General features: G+C 37.5%; 7 protein-coding genes across 9 annotated transcripts in view; 5 read left to right on the top strand and 2 right to left on the bottom strand.

Moving 5' to 3' along the window:
• Nucleotides 3,439-3,932, top strand: LOC109129712 (auxin-responsive protein SAUR21-like). The gene has a single exon (XM_019238496.1). It carries the CDS (start codon nt 3,534-3,536, stop codon nt 3,822-3,824), a length of 291 nt encoding a protein of 96 aa, XP_019094041.1. The 5' UTR covers nt 3,439-3,533; the 3' UTR covers nt 3,825-3,932.
• LOC104751776 (auxin-responsive protein SAUR21) lies at nt 4,229-4,817 on the top strand. The gene has a single exon (XM_010473799.2). The coding sequence runs from the start codon at nt 4,324-4,326 to the stop codon at nt 4,612-4,614; it is 291 nt and encodes a 96-aa protein (XP_010472101.1). The 5' UTR covers nt 4,229-4,323; the 3' UTR covers nt 4,615-4,817.
• Nucleotides 6,363-7,202, bottom strand: LOC109129711. The gene is made up of 4 exons (XM_019238495.1): nt 7,077-7,202; nt 6,936-6,989; nt 6,813-6,864; nt 6,363-6,693 (listed from the first exon to the last, which is right to left on the bottom strand). Exons 1-4 carry the CDS (start codon nt 7,145-7,147, stop codon nt 6,580-6,582), a joined length of 291 nt encoding a protein of 96 aa, XP_019094040.1. The 5' UTR covers nt 7,148-7,202; the 3' UTR covers nt 6,363-6,579.
• Nucleotides 7,422-9,521, bottom strand: LOC104751775 (putative ER lumen protein-retaining receptor C28H8.4). Its single transcript, XM_010473798.2, has 6 exons — nt 9,189-9,521; nt 8,772-8,971; nt 8,318-8,458; nt 8,156-8,236; nt 7,811-7,935; nt 7,422-7,729 (listed from the first exon to the last, which is right to left on the bottom strand). Exons 1-6 carry the CDS (start codon nt 9,409-9,411, stop codon nt 7,681-7,683), a joined length of 819 nt encoding a protein of 272 aa, XP_010472100.1. The 5' UTR covers nt 9,412-9,521; the 3' UTR covers nt 7,422-7,680.
• On the top strand, nt 9,717-12,270 carry LOC104751773. Of its 2 annotated transcripts, none has more exons than XM_010473795.2 (2): nt 9,717-10,671; nt 11,924-12,011. In XM_010473795.2, the coding sequence occupies exon 1, from the start codon at nt 10,371-10,373 to the stop codon at nt 10,650-10,652; it is 282 nt and encodes a 93-aa protein (XP_010472097.1). In that variant the 5' UTR covers nt 9,717-10,370; the 3' UTR covers nt 10,653-10,671; nt 11,924-12,011. The 2 variants fall into 2 exon arrangements, with proteins under 2 accessions (XP_010472097.1, XP_010472096.1); XM_010473794.2 differs by having other exon boundaries at nt 9,718-10,671; nt 11,929-12,270.
• On the top strand, nt 10,548-12,522 carry LOC104751774. 2 transcript variants are annotated; one of them, XM_010473796.2, is made up of 2 exons: nt 10,548-10,671; nt 11,929-12,522. In XM_010473796.2, the coding sequence occupies exon 2, from the start codon at nt 11,935-11,937 to the stop codon at nt 12,334-12,336; it is 402 nt and encodes a 133-aa protein (XP_010472098.1). In that variant the 5' UTR covers nt 10,548-10,671; nt 11,929-11,934; the 3' UTR covers nt 12,337-12,522. The 2 variants fall into 2 exon arrangements, with proteins under 2 accessions (XP_010472098.1, XP_010472099.1); XM_010473797.2 differs by having other exon boundaries at nt 10,587-10,671; nt 11,924-12,522.
• The window catches only part of LOC104751772 (triosephosphate isomerase, chloroplastic-like), a 2,801-nt gene continuing 1,698 nt past the window's right edge, over nt 14,513-15,615 (top strand). The window contains exons 1-4 of the mRNA XM_010473793.2: nt 14,513-14,828; nt 15,217-15,243; nt 15,333-15,402; nt 15,527-15,615. The exon at nt 15,527-15,615 is cut by the window's right edge and continues 19 nt beyond it. Of these exons, the coding sequence (XP_010472095.1) occupies nt 14,637-14,828; nt 15,217-15,243; nt 15,333-15,402; nt 15,527-15,615 (378 nt within the window). The 5' untranslated portion in view covers nt 14,513-14,636. The remainder of the gene's footprint in view (nt 14,829-15,216; nt 15,244-15,332; nt 15,403-15,526) is intronic.

The raw sequence follows: 15,615 nt of genomic DNA, 5'->3' as shown, positions 1-15,615 counted from the left end.
ATGGGTACGATGTAACGGCTCCTCTTTTCGCCTACATAGACGGCAAAATGACCCTTTGGTACGTCAACAGGCAGGCCATCCTCGTCATAGCATTGATTCTTGGCCAAACTCGAGCACCTCTTGAGGATTTGCTTCAGCATTGCCGTTTGTGCTAGCTTTGAAGATCTCTTAATCGCCATGGCGCTAGCTTGTTATTTGTTTCTTGAGAGAAGAAGAGGAAGAAGAAGAAGAAGAAGTTGAGGTGTGGATGGCGGAGAGATGGTGAAAGGGCTATTTATGGCGGAGAATGAGGATGGGGATGGGATGCTAGCTTACACCAATATTTCAATATCTTCATTATTCAAAAATATCAGATTTGGATGGATTCGTCTACTAGTGATGGAAAAAAAAAAACTATAGAGTAATGTCGTTAACTCAAATAGTCATGAATTTAATTAATATTTTCATGGATGCTACTATGTTTTAGACCTTATGCGTTTTGTTTTATTGATTTATCTGTGGCGGATTTACCAAAACTTTTTGACATATGATCAGATCCTACGAAAACTACACTAAACATTGGTCAAATAACTAAAATGTAAAATATACTTTTCAAACAATATGGATATTGCCGTTTAAGACGACCATCTTTTAAAAACCCTAATAAAGAATGGTCTACCCCGCAATAAAATTTCAACAAACCCATCAATTATTTGAGAGTAAGTAATGATACTATCATTCTAGTTTTTAAAGATTCATATTGCGTATGTATATATCATCAATCAACTAATTTTGGTCCTCCCTTCATCTCTTCTCTCTCCTAATTTATATTTTACATTAGAAATAAGAAAAATGATATAACCATCATTTGCTAACTAGATTTCATAATGAAATGAGGATATACGTACCAAAGAGTACAAAGTGTATGTACTTGCAAAGATTCCTTATATTGCACTTTTTTTTTCATTACGTGCATAGTTAAAGAGCTGACGCCAAAGCATGCAATTTATTATATTAATTACCTTTAGCTTATGATATAAGTCTTTTGTGGTCCAATATGCATTCAAAAAACCTCTAACAACACACATTACTTGTAAACAAATTAAAAAAAAAAAACAAAAAAAAACGCAAAGATTCTCCTTAATAACCATGTAATGTCACCATGTTCTAAACATAATGTGTGTTTTGTATTAAACAATACGATTAGAAAAAGACATTAGACTTTATCCAAAATCATAAAAAGAACCCACACTGCTTAGCTTATTGGCTTATTTCTCAAGAAATCAAGCACTCTTCATTATTCTTCATCCTTCTTCACTTCAAATCCTTTAAAAACTTTCGAGCATTTAGCTCTCACGATTACGTCAACAGACAATAGAGAAACTAGAGCTATGGGGAGAGAGAGAGAGAGAGAGAGAGAGAAATAAAGAGAGAGACTCGTCGTTGTCAAGAGGAAGAAGCTTGCATGTTCTGTGAAGGAGATTGGTCATATGATATTGAAAATGAGAAAACTAAAAAGAGTCGTTAGGATAGATAAAATTGCCTAGAGCTAAAGACTAAGACATGTCTCATATATGTAACCACATGAACTCCATGTTACTATTGTCCTACCTCTATCCTTGAGCTGTCTTGTGTCTCTTACAAACTTTCCTCTTTCTTACATAACCGTTAAAAAAGAAGGAAAATATGTATATATAACCTATCTTCCGGAGCATAGGAGTCGTTCTCAAACGTTTTGTGTAGCCCCAGACATCTCACCTCCCAAAATCCATGTCTGCTTCTTTTTATGGAAATCTCTATTTTTTAATTCGACCACGTGAAAGAGGAATCTATTAAAACTCTTGACTTGTCCTGTTCTTTTGTACTACTCTGTTTTTTCTTTTTTAATTTTCATTCACAAAGAAAGAACAGAGCAGATCCTATCAATGACCCTTCACCCTTGACCAAGACATCTCATCTTCCCAAAAACCCCATTTCTACTTAGAGAAGAACAACTCTGATTTATGTTCTTCAACCACGTGAAAGATAATCTGACATTTCCTCAACTGTCTTCTTCTTATAATATAACTCTATCTTCTCTATTCATAAACCACACGGTAGATGCAAATCATCTTCAATCTCCCCAAAACTCGTTTTGTCTTAGTCAAGAAAAGAGAGCTGGTTACAGTCTAGCGAAATACACACAAACATATAAATGTAAAGTCTTTTCATCACATGGGGTTTGCAGGAAATTAGCAAAGAACGTGGACCCCAAAAAACAACTGCAAATAGTAAGATACTATTCCATGTTATAATCAGCTGCTAATATGAACATGGGCATATATGTACGATGAATCAACAGTTGAATAGTGAACTGAAAATGACAACATGAGTCTTTGAGTAAACAAAAAAGGAAAAGAGAAAAGAAAAAGAAAAAACAGATTGGTACCTCGAGAATGAGACGGCACTATAAGAATAGCTAGAAGCTTTTTCTAAATACATCGGTGGTCAATTTTTCTTCCAAATAAGGAGGTTCAAAGGTTTGACGTTTAACGCCTTTGTCGGTTTTTCATTGATCATATTACACGGAATCATGCATACATGTAAGTCACGGTTTTAAATACTAAAATAACCTATGTATCCAATATAACATGTCTTAAGTACTTAAACGATACGTGCCTAATGGCTCTCTGCTCACATCCGTTCTCAACATAGTCACATACTCGCATGGAATCAACTATAGAACTGTTTGAGTGTGGACGTTCGGCTTTAGCAGCGTAGTAGTATTCCCTGTTCACTGAAGCTGAGCCGAATCCTTTTTGAAGTGCAGATAGGCTAACTCACTCAGGCCCATGACACGAAAGGCCCAAAAAAATCGAAAAACAGAGCATTATTCTCTTCTTCTTCTTGCTTATGTGTTTGTAACAACTGAGTAAAATGCAGAATATTGTTATGTGAATTTAGAAAAATAGTTTTGGACTGAAGATGTTTAGCCAAGTGGACTTAATCCATAAAATGGCGGGTTTATTGAAAATGTTGTTATTGTCTACATTAGGAGCTAGATTGTTATCTTGAGCGATATCACATGTTCTTTGTCTATGAACATGCCCTTATAGCTAATATCACAACGTCCCTGCTCATAAGTAAAGCAGGTCTTCTCAGCGATTTGAAAAGACAGGATTACGGTGGTCTTCTCAGTGATTTCAAAAGACAGGACCACATGACTAAGTTATCATACCGATACCTATCGTTCAACATTTATGTGGCAAGAATTGAATTCACATAAAGGTAGCCTATCTAATATTGAATCATATGTGGTTTGTGTATCATCATATCAACATCGTGGAGATGATCATTAGACAAAGCCATGTGCTTGTTGATGCTAATGATCTTAATTATGATATTCTGTAAACCAACCAATGGGCAATGGGGTTATCTTCAAGTAGTTTTCTTTTCTATAAATAGCCATCACTCTTTTTCTTGAGCTCTCCAAAGTTCTCTCACTTCTTTTCTAGTAAAAAGCAATAAACTTTCACTTGCAATAATCTTTCTGATTACAGAACATCAAACTAACAATGGCTATCAGAATTTCTCGTGTGCTGCAATCATCAAAGCAACTTTTAAAATCGTTCTCACACTCATCAAACAATGCCGACGTTCCAAAAGGATACCTTGCGGTTTACGTAGGAGAGAGGATGCAGAAGAAGAGATTCGTGGTTCCACTGACGTACTTGAGCCACCCTTGTTTTCAAAAACTTCTAAGAAAAGCAGAAGAGGAGTTTGGGTTTGATCACCCAATGGGTGGCCTCACTATTCCCTGCACTGAACAAATCTTCATCGATCTTGCATCTCGCCTCAGAACTTGATCGTGATTCACGTGAACCAGTAGATCTAACCCATTAATTTCCATGCGTTTTCTTCAAGACAAAAGAAGAGATGATCTCTCTCTCCCTTGAAAGTGAAACAGAGCTAAGATGTCTNTTCTCAGTGATTTCAAAAGACAGGACCACATGACTAAGTTATCATACCGATACCTATCGTTCAACATTTATGTGGCAAGAATTGAATTCACATAAAGGTAGCCTATCTAATATTGAATCATATGTGGTTTGTGTATCATCATATCAACATCGTGGAGATGATCATTAGACAAAGCCATGTGCTTGTTGATGCTAATGATCTTAATTATGATATTCTGTAAACCAACCAATGGGCAATGGGGTTATCTTCAAGTAGTTTTCTTTTCTATAAATAGCCATCACTCTTTTTCTTGAGCTCTCCAAAGTTCTCTCACTTCTTTTCTAGTAAAAAGCAATAAACTTTCACTTGCAATAATCTTTCTGATTACAGAACATCAAACTAACAATGGCTATCAGAATTTCTCGTGTGCTGCAATCATCAAAGCAACTTTTAAAATCGTTCTCACACTCATCAAACAATGCCGACGTTCCAAAAGGATACCTTGCGGTTTACGTAGGAGAGAGGATGCAGAAGAAGAGATTCGTGGTTCCACTGACGTACTTGAGCCACCCTTGTTTTCAAAAACTTCTAAGAAAAGCAGAAGAGGAGTTTGGGTTTGATCACCCAATGGGTGGCCTCACTATTCCCTGCACTGAACAAATCTTCATCGATCTTGCATCTCGCCTCAGAACTTGATCGTGATTCACGTGAACCAGTAGATCTAACCCATTAATTTCCATGCGTTTTCTTCAAGACAAAAGAAGAGATGATCTCTCTCTCCCTTGAAAGTGAAACAGAGCTAAGATGTCTTTTTTTGACTGATGTAACATTCCATTTCTTCCTCACATTTTAGTGAGTTGTTAAAATATAAAACAAACTCAAGAATTCTTCTGTTGACACTTGAGTTATCATTTAGCACATCTCCACTTACTCTGACTACAAGGTTTTTCATCTGAACAAAGAAAGATTTTGGTTCATCCTCCATATACTGAATACGAAGAAACCAACACACACATTGCACATCCGTGGAAGCTCTACAGAGAAATATAAGATTTTGATATTACAACGTAAAGCTTGAGATCTTTGTATACCACTCTCCAATGCCAGATTAATCAGGATTTTGTCTAAGCGACCACATATACTCTTTGGTTTCCTCGTTTTCCAAGTTGTGACTCCAAAAGGGGTAGATTGATCCTCTCCAAAAGGGGTAGATTCATCAGTTACCACAGACATACTCTGCACACCCCACACTAAGAGCTTGATTTGTGTAACTGTCATTGTGCCGCTTTCAGTTACCGAACTCATGCCGTTTAGTTTTACAGCATCAGAAAGCTGGCCATTTCTCTCTGGCATGACATTCTCCCTGTTTTAATGTTCAAAAGTGCACGACGTCCCGTTCTTTTGCTTTTAATCGGTGGACAACGAGTGTCGTTGTTCCTCGGCTCACACTGATCGTCATGCTGTCTCATTCTTGGTTATGTGGACTGCTGTATGTCGCTATTGTCAATGCTGATTATGAGAAATCAGCAACCGCAAGTTAGCTCCACAGTCCTAAGGTAGCAATCTTAATCTCTAATCAATAAAGGAGTTTCAGCAAGGTGTGTCCATAACACTCACCTAATAGCACATGGCTTTGCCTCTCTTGACTTGATCGTTTGTGAATTTGGCAGACCAAGACGGACCCTCCCATTCAAATAGAGCTGCTGCAGTTTCTACCCTCAGACAAATCCATGTTAAGACCAGTGTGACAGTGAGTTCTTGATTCGTCCTGTTCAACAACTTCAAAGTCTCCCTGTGCTGCTTCAATGTCCCACCAATACCATTGTGAACTCTGCCCATACATGTCCACACCTCTTGTAGGCCACAGAACAATCTTCTCATTGATTTATATATACGGAGACAGAGAACACTTAGTTTCTCATCTCAAAACAAAACCAAATCAAAATCAACAATTCAGAACTAGGACAGTAATTTCCCTGATCCATCTGCAGAAACTTTGAGAGAGAAATGACACTGATGTGAGATCTTTTGGCTGCAAAGAAGATTCCAACAAACAAACAGCTTTGACACCAAAAGGAAGTCTAGGGGAGAGCAAGAAGAAGGAGATATGTGGGAGCCGGTTTCGTTCTTGAACCAGCCTTCATTCGAAGCTCTGTTGAGTTAGGCCGAAGAAGAGTTCCGGTGTATGATCATCCCATGGGGAACTTGACAATCCCTCGTCCTGAAGATACTTTCGTCGCTATAGCTTCTTAGCTGAGACAGCAGTAGAACCAAACAGAGAATACAATTTTGAACTTCCTATTTTCTTTAACTAGAGAACTAGAATCCAATGTAAATATAGACATAACTTTTTCCTATTTCTTGTTGAAAGAGTTGTACCAAAGGACAGAAATTTAAAGGAAACACCATATTGGTATTTGCCTCACATCATTTCATAATTCATATAGATAAAGATATTAGATTATACATATGCTTCTAAATCATTACACACAAAACTATAGGATTCACAAGGGAAAGAATATTCATATAATCTCACAATGTCTTCCTTGGCTGTCTTGTGACGAACACAAGCAAAAAAAAAGACTTTCAACAAAGTACATAGATGAGATCTAGCCGTATAATCCCAACAATAAACACAAGTACATGTCAATCCAACACATCTCATTCTGACCTTGAGTCTGCACTAGTAGTGTCTACGATACTAGATTTTGGGTTGTGCATAGGATTTGACAATTTTTGAAGCTTCATATCCAGAAAATTTACAGCCGAGCTAATCTGTAAGAAGAGGTAGGTAAAACCAAACCCGAGCAAAATATGATTAAAGGTCGGAACTTTTTATTTCTTACATTATTCGGATTACGAATTAATGGAATTGGGAAGTAGAGAAAGCTTACTGATTGTGAAGCTGTCTGAAACAGAGTTTTCGTCAAGGGAACTACACAAAACCTGTTCCAACAGATACTTGAGTTTCAAAGAAGAAAACTTTCCAATGTAAAAAGGGTTTTTGTTGGACTTACATTCCTCGGCCGCCGGCGAGAGCTTCTTCCGATGGGTCCTTCCAGTCGTCGACCCTACGTTATAAGCCAACACAGTGTCATAATTTTATCTCCTCAATAAATTGGAAAAACGGAATTGACTGCTGAAGTTAGAAAATTTACACCCAGCCGTAACGGCGGTCAAAGAGGAGCCGTCTGGAGGAGCGGTAGGAGGCGGTGGCCGGTGGTTCCATCTCTTTCGTCTTTCGGTGTCTAAAACTCGAAAGACAGAGAACAAGGAACAACGGTTCAGATTATTTAAATTGGGCCTATTCGCAATTATTCGGCCCATTTACATATGTTTCTAATATTAGCCCATCTAGTTAAAATGCTGCTGAAATCTTGAAAACAAGAAAGAACTCAAACCATTTTGTGAGTGTAATATACTATAACAATCTTAAGACGAGCAACGGTCTTGCGTTAGATATTCAATGTTTTGTCCATAACTATGCTGCAACGAACACTATGAAAATAAAAGGAGGATTAAGCACAAAAGTGAAGTGACAAAATCATGTCAATAATATCCAAGGGACTGTCTAAGATGACCCACAAAAATATACAACACAGTTCAAAGAATTAGGATTTGGCCCGAGGGAGTAACTTTTGAGAGCAGCCTGGGGCTACTCAGACACACAAAGCTGAGATCTATTTTCGTGTTACAAATGCCATCAAAGTATCTATCTTTTTTTCTTTTTTCTTTTTTTTTCTTTTCCTTTCTCTTTGTTACTTAAACAACCCCAGATGGGAGCCGTAAAACAAGCTGGCCTCCGAACACACTGCACAAGAAAGAAATATGGATCAAAGAGGTGAAGCCAAAAAAGACTGAAGAAGCTTGTGGATGAAGAAAAGGAATGTACCTTTTCACGTAGTAGTAACAGAAATCTGCCAAGATGAATGTTTGGACGATTTCTGAGATTATCACCATTGATGGCCACAGTCCATAACCCAGTGCTACTAGCAGGCGTCCACGGGTGTCCATAATCTGTTTCGACAAGGAAGACCAAATCAAATTTACGCCTTCAGTTTAGAAATATCACAAAGTCTTGAGAAGACCTTATGATTAAATACTACTGTAGAGTTGATCACTTGCTGAGTGAAATAAGCTTAGGATGTTATATATGCACACTGATTTTTGCGAAACAAGGAAAGAACAAATTAAAGCAAGTAAATCTTCACTTTCTCTTGAAGATCAGAATCTATACCTGTAAGACCCAGTGTGCACAGCTAAGGAATCTAGCTACTCCAAGTGCAAAAACATAATGAGCGGTGAACGGTTCGACAATCTGAATGAACAAAACATATCAGGAATTGGAATTGTTTTTAGTTCTCAAGTTTCAAAAAGCAACCTTATAAAAAGTGCATACCTTTGTGTTCTGCATCACTCTTAACTGTGGCAGTACTGACACAGCTTCGAGGTAAACACAGAGTGCCCAGGAAATTCTATTCAGTATATTGTGTGAAGTTGATGGATGGATCATTACAGCTAACACAACGCAGGGTATGAGCTGTCAAAAGGACAAAGAAACCAATATATTTATATGAATCCTCAATACCATACAATGTTCTGAATAGAAAGTAATATGCAGAATAACCAAATGTGATACCGATGCAAAATACGAAGGAACGCTGACTATAACTAATGACTTGAAAGAATCTAGTTACAGGAGGCTACCAATTAAACGCAACATTTTTATCTGACCGTAAGGTAAGCTTTAACTAAAAATCAAAAGATTTTCAACTGCTGATATAACCATCATGACTAGCAAGCACAGAATCCAAGTAAAAAAGATCAATACCGAGAATGACAGACTCACTTACCACATAATAGAGAGCAAAGTTGTCTTTGTCCTCCATGTAACTAGCTTTAAGCTTAAAACGGATCATATATATAACCCAGAGAGTTGTTCCCAAAGTAGCCAAGTCCAGAATGGTATGTATATCATATTCCATTACAAAACTGCAATAGAGCCTAACAGCTAGAAATATCGCCGTAAGCTCCTGAGATTTCAGGGACAATCCTGACAAACACACCAAAGATCAATGATTAGAGGTTAATTCTGATTTCTGTAATGAGGATACTGAAATGTTGAATAAAGGCTACATTTTTATATCTTAACACAGATCCAAAATTCTCATGTTCAAGCAAAAAAACAACTGTTTCCTAAATTAAGAACCCTAAATTGGATGTGATACTAGTACAAACAACGAAGTCAAAGCAGGGATTGAGGTTGGTACCAGCGCAAGTCTTTTCCTTCATGAGTTTATAGATAAGAACAGAGATTCCAATTGAATGAACAGCTTCGGCGGCAACGAAGAGGTTGTCGTGATCGTGAACGATGAATCTGAGGAGAACAAGAGCCGCCATGCCTGATACGACGGCAAGGAAAGCTTTCACCTTTGGTGGCTGCCTCCTCACCCATCTCGACACCGCGTGGATCGGAGCCGTCGTTAACTTCATAATTCGATTCCTTGGTTCTCTTCTTCTTCTTCTTCTTCTTCTTGTCTTGCTTTCTCGGTAAAGTGACGACGATTAGAGTTTTTTCTACAGGTTAAATGTGTCAAATATACGATAAACCCATCGATACCAAAATGACTACAACACCCTTTCGCACGTGACTCATTAATACAATTATACTCAAACTCATTGGGCCGGATCACTATAAAACCCGTTTTAGGCCCTAAAGAAAGTATTATACGGCTATTTTTTAAAACATGCCATATATTATTTGTTAAGCTTTTTTTTTGTGTCGAAATAAAAAATCTTATTTATTTTTAAAAATACATAACATATTATCTCTTTAATAGTATAATAATGGATCAATATTGTTGTCCATGGAAAAAGATCAATGATATTAAATCCTTGGAAATGACATACAAATACATTAGGCAGAACATGTAAATTATGTTATAAAGCGAGGCGATATGAGTGGAACAAGGTGAAGTGAGTGTCTTTTTCATGGTAGGCCACTAAGATAAGCTTCCTCCTTGTTCTCATCTACCTAACCACCAATCACTCATATCTCACACAAATCCCATCAGAATTTAAAGATCTGTCTGTTGTTTTTGGATATTGAGTTCATTGCTAATCGCCTAATCCGTATGGCGAACTATAATTCTTTCGAAATTAGACAAAAATTATGGTATGACTAATCCACAAAATTACATAATGTAAATGACAACATAAACTCCTAGGTTACCCCACTAGCTAGTAGTACTAATGATATTCCTAAAAATAGTGAGTGGTATCATCATTCATCATCGACCATAATAATAATAGTATACCTAACAAACCATTATCTCTCTTTCTCTTTTCTCACTTTGTTTTATTAGCTGCCGTGTATACATAAAATAGCATTGCACTACGAAACAACTAAACAAAAAAAACCAAAGAAAACACAACAAAGTGGGGGGAGCTAGATGCATTACCACGGCTGCTGCTGCGGACGATGCAGAGTATCTACGTCGCCGTTGCCGGTAATAGTCATGATCACGGTGGCCCTCGTCCTCTTAGCCCTTTCCTCCGTCGTGAAATTCGAGGTAGCCGTCTCCTCAGGAGAAGATGTGCTGAGCTGGCTCCTTCTCGCCGTGGTTCCATTGGCTCTGCTCTTCGCCGTTAGATGTCTCTCTTGCCTTGAAACGTCGAGGCGATCTACTTACTACTGTCCATGTGGTCGCTGGAGATGCGTTTGCTACTACTAGACGTTTGTTTGATCGCGCGGTTAGTATTTTATTGCGTTTGCGTTTTATGTAAATCATCAATTATATATTTTGTAAATGTGTTAGGTATTCTCTCTTGATGTTTACGTGAAGCATATATGATATATGTAACGTGAAGCACCGATTTTGGTGGATTTTGACGACTGTGATTTAGATTACAATATTCATTTTTAACCTTAACCTTAATTTCTTATATTTGTGTGATCGATCTAATTGCTACATCTTCTTCAATCATAGCGATCAATTTTTTGTTTTCTTGTATTTTTCTTCTTTTCACAATGAAAATCTACGGAATCGAGTAGTAAAGTTTGTAAATATATTTATGAATTACTGGATAATAGAATAATGAAATGATGAAAAGTTTTGTATGATTTTTGTTTGATTAACGTAATTAGTAAAGAAAACTGTGAACGGTAGTATAACAGATTAATTATGTCATTTTGTGATTAGGGAGATTAGAGTTAATTAAAGATGGTTACTGGTTAGGGTAAAAGGTCAAATCATTTTTTCGTCATCTTTGAATTTTGTGTTGCTTATCGAAGAGGTGATAATTAATGACAACAGTTAAAGCAAAGGAAAATTAGGAAAATTGATAACGACGCTCCACCTACACAATTTTATAGGTGTTAGTGAGGAGCCCATTACGAAAGAGAAAGCAACATAAATTTCATATTTAATCAGGAAATGGCCAATATATATTTTTCAACATAAACCCATGTATCAAATTCATACGTTTCAAATTCTAAGAGAAAAAGAAACAAAAAACGCTCGGATACATGAAAATATATAAACACTAAATTATAAACCTTTATTCTTAACAAATCGAGCTCAATATTATTTATGTAATTTAATATGTTCTTATTTACGAAAAATTTGGAAAAGCAAAGATCTCCAAAGTTAAAAACCTATTAATTTGGTACGTGTATAGTATAGTTAAATTCGTTATAACTATGTTATCCAATATATAAAGGTTTTTCTCCTTTCTCAATATTAGAATTTGGCTTGAGGATCTATATTAATCGAAATAAATTGTAGTCCACTAATTTTTAATTAGTTTTAATGAAATATGAAATATGAAATAAAACCTAAACATTATATAATCTTTCATCTGTCGGTCAAAAGTCAAAACTATAATATTATAACCTAGAGGCGGTTTCTATAAGTTTTTCTTCTTTTTGTTTTGCTACATCCCATAAAAGCAAGAAGAGCATCTCTCATCATCATCATCATTTATCAACTATCATCTTTATTAGTATAGGAAACTATGGCTTATGGAGAGAGAAGATCATCGATCTTGGACTCATTCTCGCTCTCGCCTCTACCGTATCCGGTTCTTTTAATCCTAGCCGTGGCTTCGGTGTTCTTGTTGACGTCATGGTACTTCAGCTTGGAAGATGCAGCCGAGTCAGCGGAAGAGCATATGAATCTTGCTCTTCTCTTGATCCCTCTGTTTCTCATAGTCTTGGTACGTTGGTTATCTTCCATGGAGAACCCTGACGCTATTCTTGGGATGTTTTCGAACAGTCAACGCGGGGCTACGACTTACGTGAGTCCCGCTGCCGGAGATGGCGGTGGAAGCTCGCCGTGGGGAGTGGCGGCAGTTATAGTTTTGTTGCTAGTTTTGCTTCAGTATCAGTCAAGTTTCTTGGAGATGTGGTCTGGTTAATGTTATTGATATTGATAGATAGGCTTCTTCACATGTTTTGTTGTTGTCGTCTTGTGGTCACTATGACGTCACTCAATATTACTATTAAAAAAAGGATATGATAATTTTTCAAAATGCGTTAATTTGAATAATTAATTTGTACATATATATACATGAAGCATGAAGTATGATGGACTATGCTGTAGATATTTTCCATTTTCAAGAATTTTATACCAATATTCAAAATTTGACAAAAGATCCCTTCAAGAAAAGATAAGTGATAGAATTCAATACACATCCGTAATAAATGCATGATATTAATAAAGTTGTCACCGCTGTATTTGTTATGTATCGTGATTAGTATAAACAAATAATTCATCGACGTATAGAGTGATTGCAATATACTTTTGCTTTAAAACATTTGGACTGTTTCGTATCGTTTACTGTTGTTTTCCGTTTAACCTTTTCGTTTTTAAAATTATTATATTTACATATATTATCACCACCATTCACCAATCGGATATATATGTTCTTCTTCAAAATAACTTTTTTCTATGTGAAAAACAAATAATTCATCAAATGAATCATTGACCTTGATCACACAGAAAAATCCTTGTACCAACGTAACAAAAAAGCTTTCTTCTCTCTGAGTTCGTCCTAGCCGCCGCCCAAAAAATCAAATCGCTGTTTGCCCTCACCGGTTACCGGTGTTCTTCGTCGTAGCTGTGAGAAGTCCCTCGCTGCTATGTAGTTTTTTTGTTCTTTTGTTTTTGCTTCCGTTTGTATCGATTCGGCTAGATCTAGTGGATCGATGGTGTGGTTAGTGTGCTCAGAGAAGGAGACGGTCTTCACGGTGAGGCTTGTTCGTCCTCCCCCGCTGGTTTCAGGAGAAACCTCTCTTGCCTTTGTCAGATCCGGTGTTGTCCTGATCTTGTAGGTGATGCTTCTCGTCTTTGTGACTTGGGTTTTTGTTATCTCTTGTTTTGGGTAAGCTGGTTGTCCCGTCTTTCTTTTGTACCGTTTTAGCTAGGGTAGGTGTTTAGCGTTGTTTGCAGTCTTGTTGAACCTTCGTTTGGGGAACCTTGTTGGAGGATTCATGGTATGAATTGTGATTGTGTTGAGTAAGCTTTTAGAGCAGTCATTTCTGGGAAAGTTACTGATTACAAGTAAAGTTAATGATGCCGAATTTATATCAACGATTGGTTTGAAGAATAATTGCCATTGGGGTTTGCTTGTTCCTGTCTCAGATGTTGTTGCTGGTCCTGTGCCTATTTTCATTACTAAACCGCATATATGGAATGGTTTGTCAGCTCGAGCCATTGCCTTTTCTCCCAATCCTTGTCTCTTTGTTTGAGCTTGTGGTTCCCTTTAGGCTCGGCTTCTTTCTTAGCAGAAGTTTCGTGCTTATTGTTTGGTTGGTAGTCTTCAAAACTTTCAGAGATTTCTTACCTTTTGTGTTCATGTTGTGTGTTAACTTAGTGAAGTTTTGCCTTGATCCTTGCCCCTGCGTTCATGATCTGTTTAGATATGATTGCTTTCTGGAAGGATTCTAGTTAGACGTAAGGAGACACATTAGTCGTCGTCATCCCATCTGGGAGTGTGTGTGAGTCTCTATGAACTTTTATGAGTGCTCTTTGCTTGCCGGGTTATGATGTCCTTGGTTCTCGAGAGATTGGCTCTCAATGTGATAGGAGGAGGTGGTTGTTATCTACAGTTAGCCGAGGGCATATGTGATAAATCACATGCGCAGATGTTTCAGAAGAAAAGGAATCTATGTTTTTTCCGTTTTACCATTTTTAAGGTGTTTGCCTAGTTATTTCTGCTTATAGGGTAAGGAGTTGTCCTCCTTCAATTTGGTTTCAATATGATCTGTTTGTATTTCTTGTCCAGTTTCTTTTGTCTCCCTTTGTTAGGGTTTAGTTTCCAGAGATTTCTTTTTTCTTTCTGGCGTTTGTCTCTGGAAACTTCTAGTTGTCTGTCGGCTTAAGTTTTCGTTTGTAATCTTACCTTGATTGTTGAACCAAGTTTTAAGTTTTAATAAAATTTAAGTTGACCAAAAAAAAAAAAGAATCATTGACCATTTTGGGCACCACCTGAAATGAAGCGCGTGAGAATCAGATGTGACTTAGGCGCGTGAAAAGTTGATTGTATGAGAAAGACAAAATTAGCCTTGAGAGAGCAGAACCGACCAACCCTCATCGCCGCTCTATCTCCTCTCCTCTGCTACAACCTTAAGCTGAGAGAGAAGAAGTCACAGTCTCGTCTCTATCTCCTTTTTTTTGCCTTTTCCACTCACTCACTACACGCCAAACCCGAACGACATGGCTGCTGCTACCTCCACCTCTCTCACTTTCTCCGGCCTCCGCTGCATTTCTCCCAAGCTCGACTCCGCCGCCGTCTCCTCCCACCAATCCTTCGTCTACCGCGTCAATTCCTCTATCCGTCTCGTTTCTTCCTCTTCTTCTTCTCACCGCTCTCCTAGAGGCGTTGTCGCCATGGCTGGATCCGGAAAGGTTCCACCTTTAACTCTATTCAAATGCTAGATTCTCACTGTTTAGGATTGAGTGATATAAAAGTTATTCCTTTTTGTTGCATGATTAGAATCTCAAATCTCTTGAATGGATTCAATGCTTAACTTTGGGTCTTAGTTTGCTTGCACACACAGTGTGTTGAATGCTAGAGATTCATGGATCATGGTTTAGGATTGAGGTGCAAAGTTATTCCTTTTAGAGGAGATCAAGAATCTCATTTCTCTTCATTTTATTCAATGCTTTAACTTAGGTTTTGTTTGCTACTTCGCCATATGTGTTGAATGCTAGATTCAGGGTCTGGGATTTCGACTGTCTTTTGAGTCGTTGTCTAAACTCTAATCACTTGCTTTGTTCTCTGTTATGCTTGCAGTTTTTCGTTGGAGGAAACTGGAAGTGTGTAAGTACAATGCCCAAAGTCTTTTCTTTTCTTCTGTAGCTTGTTTCTCATCATCCTCAAACTAATGTCTCTTGTGGCATGTGTTTTAGAATGGGACTAAGGACTCCATAGCCAAGCTTGTTTCTGATCTCAACAGTGCAACCTTGGAAGCTGATGTAGGTGAGTTTCTTCTACTCTTCCTATTTAGATTTTCTACCAACAGTCTAGACTTACTTTTGAATGCGAAGGACCTCTTGCTTACCATTTGTTCTTAATGATCCGTTTTTTTGTATGCTCTGTGTAGATGTTGTTGTGTCACCTCCATTTGTCTACATCGACCAGGTCAAGTCTTCATTGACAGACCGTATTGAAATATCGGGTCAGAACTCTTGG

This window comes from Camelina sativa, chromosome 16 (assembly GCF_000633955.1).
Source record: "Camelina sativa cultivar DH55 chromosome 16, Cs, whole genome shotgun sequence".
NCBI lineage: Eukaryota > Viridiplantae > Streptophyta > Magnoliopsida > Brassicales > Brassicaceae > Camelina > Camelina sativa.
Note: the sequence above shows the minus strand (reverse complement) of the source record. Positions and strands in the feature narration are given on the sequence as shown.

Coding starts and splice junctions, on each gene's coding strand:
- LOC109129711 (XM_019238495.1), bottom strand. CDS start 7,147: ATGGAACCACCGGCCACCGCCTCCTACCGCTCCTCCAGACGGCTCCTC. Junction 6,990..7,076: donor GACCGCCGTTACGGCTGGGT/GTAAATTTTCTA, acceptor CTTATAACGTAG/GGTCGACGACTGGAAGGACC. Junction 6,865..6,935: donor CTCGCCGGCGGCCGAGGAAT/GTAAGTCCAACA, acceptor CTGTTGGAACAG/GTTTTGTGTAGTTCCCTTGA.
- LOC109129712 (XM_019238496.1), top strand. CDS start 3,534: ATGGCTATCAGAATTTCTCGTGTGCTGCAATCATCAAAGCAACTTTTA.
- LOC104751774 (XM_010473796.2), top strand. CDS start 11,935: ATGGCTTATGGAGAGAGAAGATCATCGATCTTGGACTCATTCTCGCTC.
- LOC104751773 (XM_010473794.2), top strand. CDS start 10,371: ATGCATTACCACGGCTGCTGCTGCGGACGATGCAGAGTATCTACGTCG.
- LOC104751776 (XM_010473799.2), top strand. CDS start 4,324: ATGGCTATCAGAATTTCTCGTGTGCTGCAATCATCAAAGCAACTTTTA.
- LOC104751775 (XM_010473798.2), bottom strand. CDS start 9,411: ATGAAGTTAACGACGGCTCCGATCCACGCGGTGTCGAGATGGGTGAGG. Junction 8,237..8,317: donor GAGTGATGCAGAACACAAAG/GTATGCACTTTT, acceptor TTGTTCATTCAG/ATTGTCGAACCGTTCACCGC. Junction 7,936..8,155: donor GTGCACACTGGGTCTTACAG/GTATAGATTCTG, acceptor TTGTCGAAACAG/ATTATGGACACCCGTGGACG.